General features: G+C 41.3%; 1 protein-coding gene across 3 annotated transcripts in view; it reads left to right on the top strand.

Annotated features, from left to right (window-relative positions):
* WDR7 (WD repeat domain 7) overlaps positions 1 to 21,093 on the top strand; it is a 109,740-nt gene that overhangs the window by 63,028 nt on the left and 25,619 nt on the right. For all 3 annotated transcript variants that reach the window (XM_072358945.1, XM_072358943.1, XM_072358944.1), the window contains 4 exons: positions 8,343 to 8,529; positions 17,763 to 17,880; positions 18,633 to 18,782; positions 19,278 to 19,360. In XM_072358945.1, coding sequence (XP_072215046.1) covers positions 8,343 to 8,529; positions 17,763 to 17,880; positions 18,633 to 18,782; positions 19,278 to 19,360 — 538 coding nt within the window. The remainder of the gene's footprint in view (positions 1 to 8,342; positions 8,530 to 17,762; positions 17,881 to 18,632; positions 18,783 to 19,277; positions 19,361 to 21,093) is intronic.

The raw sequence follows: 21,093 nt of genomic DNA, 5'->3' as shown, positions 1-21,093 counted from the left end.
TCTTGTTCATATAAGGAACTCCACTACTCCCAGCTGCTTCAGTCGTGTTGTAGCTTCTTTTCAGTGGTGTCACCTGGTCAGAAGCGTAGCTGATGCCTGAACCATCTATGATCGTCACAGCCTCTCTCCTCATGTGTTTTTATTCAGCTGTCTTCTTGCTGATTTTGTTACATTAGGCTTAGCAGAGCTGTGAACTCCATCTCTGAACTCCTATTAATCATAATCTGAGGAACACCACGCAGCTGTCGGGCTGACAGATAGGGTGAAATTCAGGCTTTAATGTAGATGAAACTTGATGCAGTAAAATACTGAAAATTTACATCTGGGCCATAAACTAAGTTATAAAGTGCTTAAAAAGCAAAAGGAAGATCAGGATGCTTTTGCCTGTAGTAGTTTGGATTGTGAAAGGCAAATGCCTTATCAGTTGTTAGTGAGATCCCTATCCCATCCAAACCAGGTAATCTAGGCTGGAGCTGCCAGTGTCTTCTTATGAGAATTCTTCAAATGAGCGCCTTGTTGTGACTCTGTGGAAGTGAAGGGAATTGGGGTTTAAAAAAAAAAGAAAAAGGCATGTTTGCTTCTGATATTAGTAGTAAGCTTGAATCATCATAGCATCATTAGGGTTGGAAAAAGCTTCTAAAATCCCCGAGCCCAACCCACCCCCATCATGCCCACTGACCGTATCCCTGTGTGCCACATCTCCTTGGTTCTTGAATACCTCCAGGAATGGAGACTGCACCACCTCCCTGGGCAGCTGTGCCACTGCAGCTCCATTCTTTCATAAATAAAAAAAGTCCAAATATCCAACCCAAACCTCCCCTGGCACTACTTGTTCTTCATCATATCGTACATAAAACCTGTGCTGTGTTACTTGCTCAAGCAGAGTAAGTTGAATTGGAAAACTTGATCAAAGCTGCAGTGTTCATTTCTTCAGATTTGTGTCTTTTTGTGTCTCTGGAGGATTTGGGGAAGCTGAGGTCATCAAAGTTATGAGAGAGATTGCATGTAGCCTAACACCATGGTATTTTCTATTTAAAAACAAGTTATCCAAATGAATTAATTCTTCATTTGCACTGTTAACGTGTGCATATTTATCTAAGTTGTACACATTGTGACTTACTGTTCTTAAAAAAATAGCTGATAATGCCTTCTTAAGTGAAAAGAATTCTCCTGAAATCCAGCCAGCGACCTTGCCTGCCGTCCTGCATTAATCTCTGTTGAACTTACAAATAGTTCATGAGATATTTAATTATGAAATGCCACCCCAAACATTTCTCATTATAGATGCCCCACGTTACACACAAACTGAAGCTAATGCTGTGTTTATAAAGAGAATGGGCTGCTAAACCTGAGTGGCTGGTTGGTCCTGAAGATGAAAATGCTCAATTCCTCCCAATGGGGACTGCTTTTAGTGTAGGCCGTTGTGCTGGCTGTCCCTCTGTATCAGTCATGCAGGACGATACTGCCCTGTGCTTGTTGATATGAGTCTGGTTCTGTGCTTGTCAGTCTGCATGCTTGGAACTTCAGTGCAATACCAAGATGTGCTCTTGATACTTTTCTCTGAGTTGTGATTAGATTGGTCTTAAACAGAATTTGGCCCTGAAATAGTAAAAGAAGGAAAAATAGTAGTTTATAAAAATATTTATGTTAGCCTTAGAGATAATACTTAGAAAAAATAGTCAATCTGTATGGCAGGAAACAGTCAATTGTTGTGGCAGATATTATGCCCTAATTTAAATCTGTTGGAATTTCTTGTTTTCTTTTTGATTCCAGCAACAAAATCCAGTCTTAAAGCTTCAGTTCACATCAAGTATGTTATCTGAGATCCTTTCCTCCCTCACAGGGTGGGTGGTGAACAGCCCTCTCTGTTAGAACCTGCTGACAGTTCCCACCTAGCAACAACAAGTGGACTTGCAGATTGGGTTCCCTTATCTACATGCAATGCTACCGATGTAAAATCTATATTTTTTTTTTGTATGTCTAATGGGAAAACCAAAATTGCATACGCTTTTTGCTCTTTGGTGTCTGTATTAAGAAATGGTGCCCAAACATTGTCGATCAATACTTTGCATGCTTAAAAAGAACACTTCAAAATAACTTCTTTATGAAGTGCTGCTTAATAAGCTGTGACAGGTCAATAAATCTGCCTGTGCTTGTGTTAGTAATGAGTGAGATGAAGGGAAGCTCAGAAACTAATTTTATTCATCATACAAATTAATATTATTCCTTCATTAAGCTTGTAGTGTCTGAGTTAATCATTCTTCTCTTAAAGGAACAGGAGGGGATTCAGAGTTTCCTCATCTTACAGCCATATGTGTAAGTTAAAGCTATGTGTGTGAGAGTGATCCCAAAGCCAGGAAAGTGCCTGGGAGGTTTGAGGCGTTTTGACTCTTGTTTTACATAGGAGAAACACAGAAGAAAGCTGCACAAAAACAAGTGATATTGTCTTGGTTTGGAAACAGCCATCAGGATTTTCAATTCACTTCATAGAGATGGGTGAGCAGATTCTACTGCATCCACAGGGCACGTTACCTCCATAATGTGAGTGCATGGCTATGGCCGTACACTTGGAGGTGTTTTATGTGTGGAGATCAGTGTCACTTCCCAGCTTCAAAACATATCCTGGCTGTTTCTGTAGGCAGTGGAGTTGTATTGTTTTGCAAGGGGTTGCACTTAGCCCTTACCAACCAAATGAGTCCTGTTGAAATCTATGTATATTGTATTTTATAAGTGTTTACATTCGTTTTAGCTTCATGGAAGGTTGTAGCACGAGACCACGTAGCCAACTCGTGTGTGACTTGAGCACAGTGTAGGGTGATGATGTTCACAGATGAGCGTTCCAAGTGATCACATCTGCTTAAGAGAATCAGCTACAGTTGCGTGTGATAGGAAAATGTCTGAGATTGGCACAAGGTTTGGGCAGGCTACACGGTGCTGGAAAGAAGAGCTGCTCCAACAAACTGATGGTGGGCCTTGTGGAAATGGCATCATTGAGAAAGCACGCAATTTAGATGAAAATGAATAGTATGGCTTAGTGGTATTATGCAATTAACAGGAATGAAAATAACAAGTGTGCTGCACGGATATCACTCGGGTTATATTTCTCCTTCCTGCTGGATTATAAACAAATTTTGGATTAAAATAATGGTAGTTTACTCTTTCTATGGCACTGTCATATCATTTCATAGTTAAAGGAAGAAAGCATTTAAGCTAGCAGAGTTGGGCTTTCTCCATAAATTGAAACAAGTCTGATCTAAAACTCATTTACTGTCTTGGAACAGAATTGATCTTGCTTTCACATTTGATTCCCCCACTGCAGTTTTTGAGAGGAAGAAAAATGGCATTGTTAGGTCATTTTAACTAGGCCATGGGTAGGCAGCAAGGACTGGGAACCTGCTATTGCCAACAGCTTTCTTCTTTTTCCTTTGTCTCTCTTCCCAAGGATTTTATGTAAAATTGTACGGAATTTTGGTACAAAATAGGGGCAGTGTTGGTTTTGCCCACATGGCAGTATTCCTTGCTGTCTGCTCACTTAATGTTGTAAAGCAATGTCTATTAGGCTGCTCCGTACAAATGCTATGAATTTACTACATCTAGAGTCAACTGTTCTGACCTTTTAAACCTGTTACGTTTTCAAGATTTACTTTGGTACATATCACGGAGGAAACATTCCCTTTATGATTAAACATTTCTGAAGTTTTTAATTCTTCAGAGTGAATGAGGACATTTCCTTTCTGGTCAGATAAATGAGGCAAAAAATGTATGTTTTGTTGCAGGGAAAAAGAGAAGAAATCTTTACTGTTCAAAAAAGCGTCCAGTTATATATGTGATGCAGAAGCAACTGTCCAGAAGGAAACTGTTTAGTTTTCAAAGTTCTTAGAGTTTGTTGTACATTGCCAGGCAAATTTTGCTTTCAAGCTTTGGCTGCCCAGGGAAGGGAATGGATCACCACCCCAGGAGGTGCTCAAGGCACACAGAGATGTGGCACTTGGTGTCGTGGTTAGTAGGCATAGTGGGATGGGTAGGTGTTGGGCCCAGTGGTCACAGATATCTTTTCTAGCCTTAATGATTCTGTGACAACTCTGTGGTTATTTCTCAACATTGTGGTAGTCCCTGAGTAGAAGTGATGAAAGGGCTCTTCATGAAGGAACTGCACAATGTCAATGCAGGTCATTTTTTATTCTAAGTAAGTAAAATACAGTCATGCAAAGTAACTGCTTTTGTTTTTGGAAGGGATTGAAACCGTCTGTGCTGTAGGAGCTTCACCTGTTGCACAGATGGAATGTGAGCAACTTGAGAGAGCACCAGGAAAAACGAATCCTCTCCTAGCATAAATTCAGTTGAAGAAATGAAATGTGCCGCAGTTAGATAGAAGGCAAAAAAACGCTGGAAGTAAGTTGTGCAAAAAGTGGGGGATTTGAAACAGTGTGCTCACAAAAAAACTGTCTCAGTTTTTTAAAGTGTTCATAATTACACCTGTAGAAAAGTTCTTCAAGTGACGCAGTGAGTTACATTTTAATTTAGGGCAAAAAATGTCCTCTGTCTGAAAGGGAGCACAAACTGTGACAGAAGTTTGCTGCTCCAAAATGAGGAGTCTTAGGGATATGCCTATAACCAGGATACCCAAAGTTAAGTATTTCTCTCTCTCTGTTGGTGTTTCATCCAGGTGTATGTCAAATCAGAACCAAAGGAAAAGTCATCCAATAAAGATGCTGATTTTCTTTTTTAAATTTCCTATTTAAAAAAAACAAACACTGTGCCCATGTCTTAGGGAAAGGGAAAAGACTGAAAAAGTCACTGAAGCTCTGATCCCTCTCTTCTGTTCTTTTTGTATGCAAAATCAGAAGACTGAATGCAAGCTGAATCACATCCTCGGAGTCCATCATTTTTATTTAGTCCAAACTGGATCCTGTGGCAGATTATGAGAATGGGAAGCAGAGTTATCAGTGTCTTGTTCGTGCTATTGATTTTCCTGAGCAAATTATTTAATTTTTTTAAATCTATCTGCAAAATGAGGATAACAATGCTGACGGGTGTAATATGTTTAAAGCTCTTGAGATTCAGCGAGGAAAGACGTCCGAGAAATTCAAAGGGTTACATGCATTCAGAATAACCGAAATCTTTAGTATTCAGGTCACATTCCCATCAGCAGAAATGGCGTAGGCATCAAAGGCTCCAACCTTTACTTTTGTGTTCTGGAAACACTGGGAAAAGTGGGCAGCTCAGTACTGACACCACTGCGCTTTGTGGAGGGAGGTTTTGCTGCTATGGAGGTGCCTTCAGTGAGGGCTTGCAAGGTTGAGTTTCTGATCCCTGCCCTTGATTTGCTTTGCTTGCAGCCTGTGTGTGTCTTGTTGCCATGTACATGTGGCATATGTGTCACAATGCAGAGTAAAACATGGGAACAAATTCTGATGCGGGTTTTTATATGGGAATGACATTTCTCTACCTCCCTTTCTCCTCACTGATTGCTTGCGCTCAGTCTGTGTGGTTAGTCACACCTAATCTTTAACAAGAGACACTTTCATTGCTTCATCCTTAATAACATTTAACAGCAGAAGATGCATGCAAATCCCCACAGCTTTCCTATGGCAGAATTTTATTGTTTTTTATACAGATTTACAGAAGAAAAGCCGAACCTGCCACTTGCAGCCATTTCAGCTTGTTCTTCAGTGTACCTGCCCTTCCCAGCAGCCGTGGCCTTGGGGTGGGTGTCACGGTGCAGCCCCTGCCCAGAGAGCAGGGTTGGTGGGAGAGGGGCTCTGAGAGCAGCCCCGCTAGCAGGGCTTCCCCGGGACTAATTACCTCTTTACTGCGCTGACTCTAATGTGACATGTTTATTGCCTTAACTAACAACTCATTAGCTTAGTTGATGTTTTTGTCAATATTAATTCGTTCATTTAAGCCAAGTCAAAGCTTAAACAAAGATGTCCAGGCTGAGAAACGGGCAGCGGGATGACTTTTGTTCAGTTCATCTTTTCTTCAGCTCAGTGTACACAGGGCAGGTGTCAGCAAGAGCAATGCTCGGAGGATCCGTATGAGAGATGCTGGAGTGCTTCTCTGCAAAAAATGTTTGTGATGCTTCTTAATTAAGTTCTATTATTTGAAACAAAATTCATGTGCATTGGAGCATGGTTCAACCCCAGACCAACCCTATCATGCCTGCTAAACCATGTTCCCAAGTCCCATATCCCCATGGTTCATGAATACCTCTAGGGATGGGGCCTTCACCACCTCCATGGGCAGCGGTGTCAATACATCACTGCTCTTTTGGAGAATATTTTTTCCCTAATATCCAGCTGTACTTTTTAAGAAGAAACTTCCAGCTTGTGTGTTACGTGCATCAAAGCTTGGTGTGAGTTCATGTGCACATTAACACTATCAGTGGCTTTTTTGGATGCTGAAATGTCATGAGCTTTATTTAATGAAGCACACAACTTGTAGGAGACAGTTCTGAAAACTAGAGAAAACCGTGTTTAAATCAATAGGTTATCATTACCGCAGAGGCAAAGTAAATGAATGTTATTAAGAGGTAACAAATAATTATGTAGTGATAATGATAAATTGCCTTTATCTGGGAGCATTGTTTTAGTGTTCTCTCACATCTCTATATATATAGTATTGCATAGTATATACATATAGTATTGCATATATATATATATGCAACTACTTTAATGAAAAATAATTTTCTATTCTATTTTCATTTTCATTCAATTCTAATTTTCATTCTATTGAATGAAATAACAGGAGAGAGAGAACTTTGTATGTGGGCAGATAGTGACAGCGCAAGGGGAAATAGCTTTAAACTAAAAGAGGGCAGATTTAGGTCAGATGCCAGGGGGAAATTTTTTACCCAAATAGCATCGAGTCCCCAGCGCTGCTGTCCAGAGCTGGGCAGCCTGAGCTGATGGGGGGCAGCCAGCCCACAGCAGGGGCGGGGGGCCTTTTGTGTATATTGTGTAGCATGCATCTGTCATCTCAAGAGGTGCTGGTGTAACTGAGTTATTAGTTAATGTCTCATTCTTCTAATGGGACTTCTATTCTGTTTCCGCCCCTCAAGCTGTGAAGCTGGCAGCTTTGCCAGCAGTGGTGACCGGAGTCAGAATAACACGAAGACTTTGCATTCATTTCGTTCCACTCCCTAAATAAAGCATAAATACTAATCCCCACATGTTTAACACCGAGGAGCTTTCAGCAGGAAATATATTTTGAGAGCAAGGAAGATCCTCACTGTAAAACTGGAATGCTTTACAAATGGACACCAGGGTTTGTGCAGGGCATATAAGGAGGCTTGTGGAGCCCTGGTTGTCTGCACTGTGCAGAGCTGCTCTGCAGGCCTGGCAATCAGCAGGAGCTCAACTGGAGGTTGTGGTGGGTTTTATGACTTTGTTTTCTCACTGTTTCTCACTCAGTTAAACACACGTGGCACAAACTTCTTTTAGCTCCATCAGGATTCAACAATGTGTATCTAAACACGGCTTAATTTAACGGCATCTTCTCTATTTGTTTTCCTGAGACATCGTTCCAAAATTAACTTCTTTTCTGAAGGGTTTTTGTTACCCCATTAATGTTATCACAGATTCTGTTGTGTGATTTTTTGTCGTCATTGTTTTTTGCAACTCTCTATTGAAGGGGAATTTATTTATTTTTTTAATAATTCCTTGCAATGTGTTCTGTCCTGAGTATTTATTTTTTGCACAGGTTTGTAGATTGTCTATTTTATTTTATTTTATTTTATTTTATTTTATTTTATTTTATTTTATTTTATTTTATTTTATTTTATTTTATTTTATTTTATTTTATTTTTTGCATAAAGATTATTTCTAACATAGTAAAAATGTTGTGATAAGGACTCAACAACAGCTGCATTGGCACAGAGCTATTTTAAAGCAGGTTGCTGTACTGTGCTGTCTTGTGTGCTCTGACATAGTGTCCATACTGACATAGGATCTGGCAGGCAGAGGCTGGTTGGGGTTCAGCGTTGCTGATGGGCTGCAAAACTTGAACACATCCTGTGCTTATGAGTAGCTGGAAATTGTCATTTGTTACTATGGCTCTCAAAACCTGATTCCTTGCAGAGACAGCTGGAAGTCGGGGCAGGAGGTATTTTCCACAAAGCGTGTGTAATCTGGGGACGCAACTTTTTTCAAATTTAGGTAAAAAATATCTCGGGTTTCTTTTGTCTTTCCATCAGATTTTCCATTGATTATAGGAGTTGCTGGAAAGAACCTGAAAGTATTATTTTTCATGAATTTAAACTGCTCTTGGAATAAAAGAGAGAACAACATTTGTAACACGTAACACCATTCATTGCCCTGGTTCTCTCCCATTCTCCATGGCAGGCAAGGCACTGACGTTTCTGCTGCTGCAGCCACCCAGCCCCAAGCTGCCTGCACACAGCACCATCCGCAGAACTGCCATCGACCTCATCGGCCGTGGCTTCACTGTCTGGGAGCCCTACATGGACGTCTCTGCTGTGCTGATGGGTCTGCTGGAGCTCTGCGCTGATGCCGAGAAGCAGCTGGCCAAGTAGGTGTCTGCCTTATGAGCTTGTGAAACCCTGTGTCTTCTGCTACTTGGAATCATAGAATTGTTAAGACTGGGAAAGGCCTCTAAGATCATCTAGTCCAGATCTTGGGTTCAGAGTAATCTGTCATCTAAGATGCGGATAAAGTCATGGAATTATTTGAGTTGGAGGGGACCCTTAAAGGCCACCTGGTATCCCCTGCAGTAAACAAGGATACCTGTAGCTCAGTGAAGTGCTCAGACCCCTGTCCAGTTTGACCTGGAGTGTCTTGAAGGAGAGGGCACCCATCACCTTTATGGGTAACCTATGTTGGTGCTTCACGACCCTTAGCATAAAATACTTGTTTCTTATATCCTGTGTAAATCTCCCATTTCAGTTTGAAACCATTTGCCTTTGTCCTGTCACAGCAGACACTGCTGAAGAATCTGTCCTCTTCATTATGTTGGCCCTGCTCTAGATACTGAAATAGCTGTAGTGCTCGGCAAGGAGATGGAAGAAGTAAAGGAATCCTCCATTCTGGAGAAGATGGGTTTTTTGTCAGTAATATTGCTATTGGTAGCATCAAGGGAACTTGTATGTTTAAGGATTTTTAAGAAATGAACTCAGTGGACCACAGCCTTTATCTTTGAAGTCTTTGGACATCTTATTAAAGCATCCTGAATAAACATACAGATGGCGTAGGTTGGATTTAGCTGTCTTTACATGTTCTGATCTCCTGGAAAGAGCATCGTAGGATGGTAGAATAGCTCTGTCATGTCTAGTGTAGAAATAAAATCTTTTAGTTAAGTTTTTGTGGCTGGGTGTTGATTTCAGTTCAGATCTAGAGCTTGCCTCATTTATACAGAGTAGATTCTCCTCCTGGAAGTGCCATCAGTCACACCATCAAATCGTTGCAGCTAAACACAAAGTGAACTCTTTAGAAGGACTTGAATAATAAAGGCAGCATCTTGCAGATTTTGTGTTAAGATCGTGGATTTTTGAATGTTATTGTTTGGGGTTTATTAGTGTGTGGCTTTGCAGCATGCAAGTAGCGTTGTTATTGAGTGTCCCCAAATGTATGAGCTGAGACCCAAAGGCTGTAAATGCCTCCTGGGGAGCTGGTTCTCACAATCCTTACTCTGTAGATCTGATTAATGACAACAGGACTGTTTGTACAGTGAAGGGTTTTGCAGTATAGGCTTCGTTTTTATTATTGTTTGTTGTGAAACTGGCCATTTGGTCTGAATTTTATTCTAAATCGCTAACTGAATGTATTTTAATTTATTTGTTTTTTACAAAAAAAAAAAGCGAACAACTTCAGCACACAAAAGGAAAGGCTCTAATTTGTATGTATAAAGATAAAATAAGCCCGTATAAGCGGCAACCACAGTAGGCTGTTCATGTTAAATGGAACAGTGATGCTATGCTTTATGTAGTGGGCTTTCAAAGCTATTTTAAGCTTCTTGCCTTTCACGTAGAACCTTGAAAAACATCAGTAGATGTACGTTAGGGCTGTTGACAGGATTTTCATTCATCAGTACAGTTATTGCATAGGACCAAATTAAACCCCAGCTACCACAAAGGAAAGATCACTCCTGCTTTTGGCAGAGAGTTGCTGTGAGCAGATGCAAACTTCCTATTTAGTATGAATTAGCACTGTAATATCATAGTTTTGCAGGAGTCTATTTGGAAAACAACTTAATGAAAATGTTAAAAAGTAAATAATAATTTTATAATTTTTTTTTGTTTTGTTTGTTTTTTTGTTTGTTTGTTTTCCTAGTAAAAACTTGGAATGTGTTTGTTTTTTAAGTAAGTTTGTACTCTTTGAATGCAGTAACGCAATAACTCAGATGCTGACCAGTCTGAGATCTGAATCTGGGATGTGTGCAGATGTGTTTCCCTGCAGAATATGAATCTCCGCGTGTGTTGTTTTCAGAACGGCTTTCTGAATTTGCACCAATTGAAATATTAGTGCTTTCTATGCCTGGCACACGAAGCATTGTGAATATTCACTGGGTTGTTTTTTTTTTTCCTAAAACATTTTCATGTTTAATTTTTTCTGCGTAGTCTTTTCTCCACGGTATTTTAATTAGTGATGTTCTTTACGTGTTAATTATTAAATCACTTCACAAACTATACATTAATGGGGGTGCAGTTTCGTTCTAGAAGACAACTTCATGACTCACCTGTGAAAGGCTTTTGCTCATGAAAAAATAAGCTCTTGATTCTGAAGTGGTGGAGCTCAACTTAACTGCTTGTTTAGGCATTAATATGACTGCATTGCTTAAAATGTGGAGGCTCATTTTACAGCACATGTTATTTTGCTCTGTGGCTTTTTTCGTGCCTTCCAGGCTTTTGAATGTTTTCTGAGGCATGTGGGGGAAGAGAACTGTATGTTAAAGAAGAATATGCCTGTATGGAACTGCAGTAGGCACTTCTGTAGGGAATGTTGATATACATTAGAACTGTGTGGTTAGCATAAGGAGGGTCTCTGATTGGCTTGCAGGTATTTTTCTTTACAACACCACTGCAGTAATATTAATTTAGATATTAAAAATGATATTTGTAATTGTTTTCCCATTTTATTCTGAGCCTATTGTTTGGTGCACTGTTAATTCTTGTGTTTATTTTGTACGCTGCGCTGGATGAAACTTTATATTCAGAAGCACTTCTAATGATAAGCATTATTGACTGGGATTTAAACAATGTTTTTATAGTTTTAAATAATTCTCTGGTTTTGTCAAGAAGTTCTTTTGTTCACAGCAGTAACTTTGAGCACCACGAGCACTTGTACTAGATGCGCACGTCATTAACCTTAGCATTCAATTTCAGAGCCCAGTTCTTAAAACTGTTTACTACTAAACAGTTTAAGTGGTGGATGCAGAAAGGAGCCGGGTTTATCTTAATGCTGTATGGATCCACCTGTGGAAGCACTAAGATTTGTAGCTTTTACATTGCATTAAGGGGGATTACCGAGTTTATATAGCAGTTTTAATTTCCTAGCACTGTGAAGGATGAGTTATTGTGGTGTGTTGAGGGCAGTTAGTGGGCAAATCTGTACAAACTGGGTGAATATTGTTATTTGCCTGAACCTCGATTATTTCTTATAGCTTGACAGCAGCAGCTGAGACATTTTACCTTCCCAAAGAATCTTGTGTGTTCCATTGTATTTAAATGTGGGCTTGCACAAGCCAGGTGAATACAGTTCTTCAGAAAGTAATTTTCATCTTGCTATTACATCCTTAGCTGTCATAAAGATTAGTATGGCTCTCTATACACAGAGCACTGAATAAATGAATGTATCAGCATGTAGCCTTGAGGAGCCCAATGCAATTTTCATGATGATAAATTGCATAATAAGCGAGAAAGTGTTTGCTTATTAATCCATAACAAGATTTAGATTGAAAATGGCCTGTTACATTCATGACAGATACAGTACTGACTGCGGACAGACTAAGATGGAAAGAAATGGAGCAACAATGTGTGCAGGGGGTTAAGTGTGCATCTTACCCTCCCGGTGCCCTGCTGAGCTGCCCCTTTTTGTGCCTGATTTACCGTGTACACAATAACAGTGCACAGCTGCCTGGCTTCTATCCCTGATGTTAAGAACGTTTTATGAAAGAGCTTTTATGTCAAGCTTGTGCTTTAAAAAAAAAAATCACTTCACATTTATTGACCAAAAAAAAAAAAAAAAAGGGAGAGAGAGAAAAAAAAGTGGTGTTTTCTTCTTCCTCTTCTGAATTAAATATCTGAGCTGAAATCCAAAACTTGGGTGTTTATAACTCCTCTGCTCTCCCAGTTCCTCCCAGTCCCCAAAGGCTGCAGCAGGCTAGCCAGCCATGCTGAGTGAAGCTGCTCAGGCATGAGGATTACGAGTATTTTTCTAGCATTTATTAGGCTTTGATTTCTTGGCACAGGTGACTGTAGGGATCATTGCTGTCTGCAGGTTTTGCTCTTTGAATCACAAGCTGTGGTTTGATACAGATCGTGACACCGTATACCAAAATGAACAACTTATGTTTCAGTCTATCCATATGTTGATACCCATGAGCGTAGTAAATAATTAGACTAAATTTCTTCAGTTTTGATCGAGTGGAAACCTTTTTGTTTTATGTCTGTGTAGATTCTGCCTGCGAGTTATGCAGCAGGGACATCCCTATTTTTCAAGTGCTGTAGCACAGCTTTGGAGTATTGCCTGAACAGTTGCTGAAACTGAGGTTTTTAAAGGACAAATGGGAGCTGGAACTTAATGTGAGGATGAGGAGGAGGTGGATGAATTCCAAGCTTCCTGGCTCCATGACAGGGAGGATGTTTGGTTCCTTCCCCTTTGTTCAGCCATTGCTTAAATCTAAAACCTATGTTTTAGATTTAAAATATCTTACAGGTACGTTTCAAACTATTCCAATCAATTACTTTAGAATCTAAATTTTATTGTACATTTTAAAAGTGTCAGTTTCTATCTACACGCAAGCTCTGATTTATTATCTTTTTCAGACGAGCAGTCATGAATAGAATTATTCAATTATGTAAATAATTTGGGTAACAGTGCCTCAAAACATACCTGCTAAGGAGAATCAGCTTTTCCCTTGGAAAGCAGATAGAAAAGACAAATGAAAAACTCAGTTACATGGAGTATTTGGACCCTGTTTTCTTACTTCTGTGATTAACTTGTAATTTAAATCAGTGCGCTGTGCTTGCCGTTGCACAGACAGTGCCACCAGTAACGTCGCTGAAGGTTACAACCCACAGGTTAAGATCCCGAACCTATGGAGCTGTTGTCACACTCTCATCAGTGCTACTTAATTACTGTGATGACCTGAGGAGGGGGTCTGGCAGAAATGTGCTCCTCTGAAGAGGCTGCCTGAAGCGCAGCCCTGATTGCATGGGTGAATAATGGGATGCTTTGCTTAAAAGAGATGTGTGTTCCCTCAAATGACTTGATTAGCGAAATCAAAGTGAAAACAGTGTTCTTTCTGAATTGAAAAGGCAGAAAGGAGGAGATAATGTTTTTGGTGTATGGTCCTGTGAAGGGATGTCAGACACTCCATACCACCAATGTACAGGGCCATGGCTGCCGGAGGCCTAGGCAGTGCTGCCCACAGGGCACCTGGTCTGTAGCACCAACACTCACTACAAAAGAACATAATGCTGTCTGTTAGATACCATTCTTTTCCAGTTTTGAGAGAGTGAGGCTGCTTAGCTGTGTGGCCATATTTCCCCCAGAGTGCAGGAGTCTGGCCAGTGAAAATCAGCTCCTGGGAGTCAGCTGGAAGGCACGAGTCTAAAGCACAAATAGGTGCAGGATTTCGAGCCAGCTTTCCTGCTGTTTGGTGCAGTCTGAATGTTGTCTCTGGTATTAGAAATGTGTGCTAGAGGACAGGCTGTGACCATTTCGTCTGCTACACTCGCAAAGATTGTTCCTCAGATGCCTGCTAGCAGTGCAGTGGGAAGGCAGGGGCAGGAGGAGGACAAGAGGCACAACACATGTTGCCTCCTTGTGTGGGATGCACCGAAGTCCTGAAGCCCATCAATAACAGAGCAGAAGTTTGGGTACAAAACTAGCGTTTACCTCTGTGCGTTAGTTCTGCATCTGCCCTTGTTTTGTTGGAGGTTTGGGCAGTGTGCCTGCCTTCTGAAGGAGGGTGTGTAGGCCAGCTGGCCGGGCCAGGGGGTTAATCCCTGCCTGCATACTGCCACTGCTGAGCGATGCTAATGAATTAACAAAAAGCCTGTTGCTTTTCAGGAAAATGCACACTTTACCATGCAGCCTCTAAGGAGAAGTGCTGCTGGCAGAAATATGAGGCCTTCTTATAGGAAAAGTACTGAGACATTGAGCTTTCCGTTGCTTTTGAAAGACAACGAGGCTGGTCTGAATGCCTCAATTTGGTGCCATCCTCCCATTTCATCACTTCTGTTTGTAAAGTCCCTACCTGATTTTTTAAGTTATGTCGTTGTTTTTTTAATATGCTTTTCCAGACAAAAAGAGACATCTTTATAATACTGCTGCAGAGGTGTTGTTGGTTTTTGAAAACATTGATTTTAACACGAATGATAATGGTGGGGAATAAGAAAGGAAATAACAAACTTTGTTTGCTGTTCTTATGAGTTCAGATCTGTAGGGTGGTAATACCTTACCGTGCTGCTGCTCCAGAAAAGTAGTTCACTTGGTACAAACCACTTTAACCACGCTGAAGTTTTTTGTTGCAGAGTACCTAATTTTTAAGCTTCCAGTAAAATATATATATATATATGTTCTTAAAATTATTTTCAGGAACACCCTTTAAAGAACAAACATGCAAAAAAAACCAGGAGAGTGTACAGTGTTCTGCCAACTCAGTCCTGTCCAAAAACAGGAGAGACTTTATAAAGTCCTGTTACTCTTAAACAAAAATGTGGCTTTCCTTCAGTATCACTTCCAAGTAGCAGGAACATGAAGTCTGGGATAAGAAATGTCGGAATACGTGATCTGTCAGTTGTAGCCCCCCAGAAATCAGGAGACACCAAATGTTTGTATTTCAGGGTGAAGAGACAGACTAACCCAAATGTCTCTGGACTTCAGAAAAAGGAGCTGATGCTTTTTCTTGCCATTTTTGAGTTCATTATGTTTGAACTGCTTGTGCTGGTGGAATATCTGATGGCAAAAGCCCATTGTTTATAAGGGTGTGTGTAGTGTCAGGAGTACGGGAAACATGTATTGCAATTTGTGCATGGAATTGTTTCAATTCCTCATCTCTCTCATTTATTATCAGGGCAGGTTGAGTCTGACTCTGCTTTCAGAGCAGCACGAACCTTGCTGACTCTGATAAGCCAGTTTTTGCCTATTTGGAACCACAGAGAGAGGGATGAAAGTGCAGAGTGTTTACCCTTCTTTCCATGACAGTGCTTTTACTTCACATTGCTTTCCTGCCAGAGAGGTTGCTTGCTGCTTTTTGGTTTTGAGGAGCTTGCAAAGTGTAAAGGAGAGCTCAGCCAGCCAACCCTGGGGTGGAAGGGGTGGGCAAAAATGGTTGCAGGCCCTTTGCCTCACAGCTGTGCTGAGCAGCATCACCACCACTCTGATCAGCAGCATCTGAGGCAGCACGCTGGCTGAGGATTTGGAGCAGAGCGTTCCCATTCATCCATTTTAATAGCATTAAATGTGTAAAATGAATGCGATCATAGAACTGGAAACGGCAGCCCTTACTTCAATGAGTAATCCCTCAGAAAGCAGCATGACTACTTGGGTGCGTAAGGGCTGCAGGACGAGATGTCTGGTTGCGATGGCTGTGCAGCTCTGCTGACAGCTTTGTGCTGCTTTGCAGGCATTGTGTTACGTGTTATAGTGAGTTACAGAGTACCTAATTGGGCTGTCCTCTGTGTTTAGAAATGCATGATATTTTTTTTTCTCAAACTTCAGATTCTAGGTACGATGATTTCACTGCACTGGACTCATTTTATTGAATGTATTTCTATCTCGTGTACATCATTTAGGGTATTAAACATCTGAAATCCCCGTGATAGCAGAGATTTTATCTACTTTCATGTAATAAAACGTTTTATTGTTAACATGCACTTAAATGACATACTTACGTTGAAGCAAATCTTCGTTTTTATTTGCATTTGCATACATTTGTAATACAAACAGCTGAGATGTATAAATTGCATTAACATTTGATGACAGTTTGTTAGCGTTGTTCACCTGCATGTTCTCAAAACTTATCCCCCATGCAGGGGGAGAATCCCAGCTTCATCTCTGGTCTTCAGACTGAGATCACTGCTGGTGGAAGTGGCAGTATGCAGGAAAGCACCTCATTTACACAGGAAAACAATTAACCTGTCCGTGCTGTTTACAGGTTGATGTTTCGTTGTTGCTAAGCAGCGAAGTGGTTGGGGGTGGGGGTGGGGGGTTGTAAGTGAGGAGGCTGTTTTTGGGTAGCATGGCTGTAGCAGCAGGATTGTTTTAGAACCGGCGAAGCGCAGTTTGTGGTCTCACTTCTCTTTCTGCAGTATGCATGTTGGAGAAAGTTGTCTCTGCCGGATGGGCTGCAGAGGCTGTGTGTGCCAGGCTAATCCCACCCAACGCTGTGTCCCCGGTGCCCAGTTCCTTCTCAGAGGATGGTCTTTCTTGGATTCCACACAACCCTTTTCCTTCCATTTCACCCTCCCGCACTGCTGCTGTTTTCTGTTGGGAAAATGTTCTCTTCTGGTCGCAGAAGCCAGAAAGGAAACATTGCTTTGCCATAATGCCTTTCCCCCGTGGTATTAATTGAGTGCCTTCAGGTGTTACTAAGTTTTGTAGTCTGATTTGTGGGCAGATTGGATATAACTGCTTGCATTAGCCTGCTTTTCTGAAGGTGCAGAGCTGTTAGCCTGGAGAGGTACCTGCATTTTGGGCTGTGGATTGTGGGTGCAGGAAGGATTTGTAGAATTTCTGGATAATGTACAGTTTGCCCAGTAAGAATCTGGTCTTCTGTAACACAGATAATGGTGGTCACAGTAGTGATAGTTCAAGCAGTAGCCCTTTAAGAAAGGAAGCTTTCAGACAAAAATTAGGTATGTATCTTCTTTGTCAGTTAACTTATTCTCTCAGATACGACATGAGAGATATTACTTTTGCTTAATGTAGTTATTGGTTACTTTATTTTTTTTCTTAAATTTATGCTGTCACAGCAAATAAAAATGTTGCGTGTGGAAAACTTGGATACTAGTTAATCCCTGAGAAATTTTTAAGGAGCATTTGAATAATATAAGGCACAGGTCTGTCATCTCTGCACGCTTCTCTAAGTCCTGCTCTAAGGAAAATCAAACCGAATGGATTCTGTGAGTTCAATTCAAGAAGCCTCTTGCTTTAATCTCCTGTAACTAGTGCGTAGCTGAATTAAGTAGAATTACTGTGAAGAGGATGTTTTTCAGCCTGAGTTTAAGATTTTGTGAAAGTGCAGAACGTAATTTCTTTGCAAGACATTCCTCATTTGCCTGGTCCTGGGCGCTGTGATATGTATTCAACACATACAGGTAATTTGTTAACAAGGCCTTTTTAACACTTGGGACAGATGCACATACTGTTTTCAATCTTCATGGTTAATTATTCGATTTTGTATTTGATGATAGAACACCCTGACTCCTAATCACTGCTCATTGTTGGGAGTCCATTATATTCTAACTGTTTGAGTGCTCCCGTTGACCTTGAACTGACATTATAAGCTGTTTCTAATCTCTTCACTCTATATTTCTAATGCTCCTTTTCTTTCTCCCTGCTTTGTCTGGCGCCGTTTAGCATCACAATGGGGCTGCCCCTGAGCCCGGCGGCTGACTCTGCACGCTCGGCACGCCACGCGCTCTCGCTCATCGCCACAGCCCGGCCGCCCGCCTTCATTACCACCATCGCCAAGGAGGTGAGCAGGGTGATGAGCTCCTGTGAGACAGCACTAAGCAATCGCACGTCCTGCCCTTCCTCCCCAGAAGGGGAGAAAGCAAGGATCGTGTTTGTGTTGTTTGCAAATCAGTCTTGCCAAATGACACGGGAGTTATGACTGGGTTTACAGTTAGTTGGGTGAGTTACATCTTTGTCATATCCTGGTCTACAGGTTGTCCAGACTTGAGATATAAATGTGTAAAAGAAATCCTACTTTCCCTCGGCAATGCAAACGCCATCCAATTAAGTATGAATTGAAGCAGGATGGGGACTTAGCCGTGCAGGCTGGGGGCAAGGAGGGGGCAGTGCTCAGAGGTTGTTGTGGATCGGTGCTGTCTTTCTGAGAGTCATCTGAGTGAACCCAGATGCCTGGAGCTTTTGCTTAGCTAGATGTTCAGCAGCAGGTCACAAAAAGCCTGTTATAAAGCAGGCACCTGCTTCCTGAGGAAATACGAAGAAAAATGTCACAATTATGTAATCAAAACCACTAAGCATTTGCTCATTTTGACCTGTAGTATCATGAGATTAAGTAATACTCAAGATAAAGGTAGACCTTTGTTTAAAAACTGCATCAGGGATGACCACTGGTGACTGCTCATAAGCAAGGGGTGAGATATAATCAAAGTGAAGTGAAGGAAAGCATTCGGCATGGTGCAGGCTCACACCATGTAATGTATTTAGTAGGAATACTTAGCAAGTCCGGGTTTCCATGTGTAACCCTGCTCCTTGTAGGTGCACAGACACACCGCCCTTGCAGCGAACACGCAGTCCCAGCAGAATATTCACACCACAACTCTTGCTCGGGCTAAAGGAGAGATCTTGAGAGTCATTGAAATACTTATTGAGAAGATGCCTACCGACGTCGTGGACCTTCTTGTGGAGGTAAGGCTGTCGTGCCATATAGCTCTGTGGTTTTGAGGCAGTAATGAATAATGTCTTGGCTGGAATGGCATTGTGACATTTGATTCTCTTGTGTACTATAATACATAATATGTAATAAACCTTGTTATGTGTGCCAAGGTTTTGTTTTGTATCACCTAGCTTGTTCCTGCACTTAAAATTTGAAACACTTCTATAGCATTATTGTGGGGGGATCAAATGAGAGAATGTGCTGGTGCTTACAGGTGTGATCACAGGAGTAGTGTCTGAACATGCTGGGGGTCATTTGGACATGTTTAGCCTTCATTTTCATTGGTGCTAGCTAGTACTGGTGAAGAATGGTACAGGAAATGCAGTACTTTTGCAATTCTGGTATATGTTTTAAATTTAGGTTTTGAAAATGCAGTGAGGCGCAGAAATGTTTTATTTTTGCTTTTCAGAACCTTTGTTATGAAATACGCGATACAGTGTCAGATATTTTTAACTTTTGTTTCCAAGGTTATGGACATCATCATGTATTGCCTCGAAGGATCTTTAGTTAAGAAAAAAGGTCTTCAGGAATGCTTTCCAGCCATCTGCAGGTAAGTTCTTCCTTCATGAATAGTGTAAACAAAATAAAGGGGGTCTCTGTCAAGATGCATTTCATACTTGGAGTGGAACAGTCTTTTGCTTCTTGAAACAGCAGCTCAGAGGAATGGCTTTTAGCTTGCCTCTAATCCTTTGCAGATTTTAGTTTTCTGCCACATCTGACGGATAGGAACTAGAAAGAGAAGCATCTAACAGCTCTGTCTTTGTAGTTCAAGTACTGTAGAAGTCCAGAGAGAGGAAAACACTGTGCGGTCTCTTGGAAAAACTATCCTGCTACCCTGTCACGCGTCTTAGCTGGAACAGCTGCACCAACAGACCGAATTAATTGGACAGCTTTCATTCAGAGGGTTTATAAATATCTTTGTTGCTGTTATTGCAGAAATGACAATAGCATTCTTGAGTAACAAGCTAGATTCCAATATGTATGACCTCCTTGAGTGAATTAATTGACATAATCATGTACAGGCTGCAGAAGAAAAATGGACTGAGGTGGTGACAACAGCAAATAAGGGTTTGGTTTGGAGGTTTAGGGGAGCTTAGTGGTAGCTTGCGTTGTGTTGACTTCTCCAGACGCCCTGGAGCTGAACTGCTGTCTGTTAGTGAGCTGAGATGAAGCTGTGAGCAGCCAGCTTAAGCTACGTGATAACTCTCCAGGTGTGGCTGTGGGCCTTCAAGCTCTCTTGCTTTCATTTCTAGATCTGTTGTCAGCAGCTCAGTCCCTCAGGAAGGGCTCTTCTCCTATTGGGAGCCTGGCCAAATAGCAAAAAAATGTATCTAATTCATAGGAAGTTTAGGCCTGGCTCTGGTCTGCTCTCTGCAATGTCCTCTAGTGGAGAATTTTGAATCTAGAAGTTGTGTCCCTTAATGGCAATAGCTGACTGCTGTGACCTGTCAGTCTGTCGTTGGGCACAGCCCTGCAAATTTGGGTGAGCTTCTCAGGCCTGCTGGAATTTGCTCCTCTCCCACCACATCCTTGAGCTCTGGGTAGATTTGGGAAGCAGGGAACAAAAGCTGAGTTCAGGTAACCCCTGCTGGGGGACAGGGGAGCCCTGTGGCAGGAAGCAGGACACAAAGGCTGCTATTGAACTATTTCTTAAAAAGATTTTTGAAGCTCTCATGCTGAATGCAGGAGATGCAATTGGAATTAAACCTCACGAAATCAGAAGAGCACTGCTGGTTTCTTTAGAGCTGCTCTGTGTGCAGATTCCCAGCCCCGCCGATCTGGGGAGGGAGCTGAGCACCATTGTGTGCTTTGGTCCTGGGATGTTTCTGCTTGGCTTTGAGACTCCTTAACAGTAAAATGTGATTTATAACATGTGGCCACTTACGGCATCTTAAGACTATGATGAATGTCCCAGTTACACCATTAAACCAGTACATCCAATAAATTGTAACTTTCGTCTCTCAACCATTACATTTTAATTTAACAAGCTATTAAAATATTGAGTAGTTTCAAGAAAGGGACTATTATTCTGTTGACAGATAAGACACTGATAGAAGTAGTTTTCCTTCTTCTTGATCCTTTAAAAGGCTTAACGTAACACATAAATGCAAGGGCAAGTGGGAATTAGTGCAAAAAATCTTCCCTTTCCTGTTGTACTTTTATAGTTATGCGTTATCTTAACAGATTGCTAAATTACAAGTAATATTTCCTATTATACATAGTTATAGCCATTGTAAAAATGATACAGCACCCCACTGACGTGGTCGTTCAGCCCAGTGGAAA

The sequence above is a fragment of the Excalfactoria chinensis genome, chromosome Z (genome assembly GCF_039878825.1).
Source record: "Excalfactoria chinensis isolate bCotChi1 chromosome Z, bCotChi1.hap2, whole genome shotgun sequence".
Classification (NCBI taxonomy): domain Eukaryota; kingdom Metazoa; phylum Chordata; class Aves; order Galliformes; family Phasianidae; genus Excalfactoria; species Excalfactoria chinensis.
The sequence above is the reverse complement of the archived record's forward strand: the minus strand, read 5'-3'. Positions and strand labels throughout refer to the sequence as shown.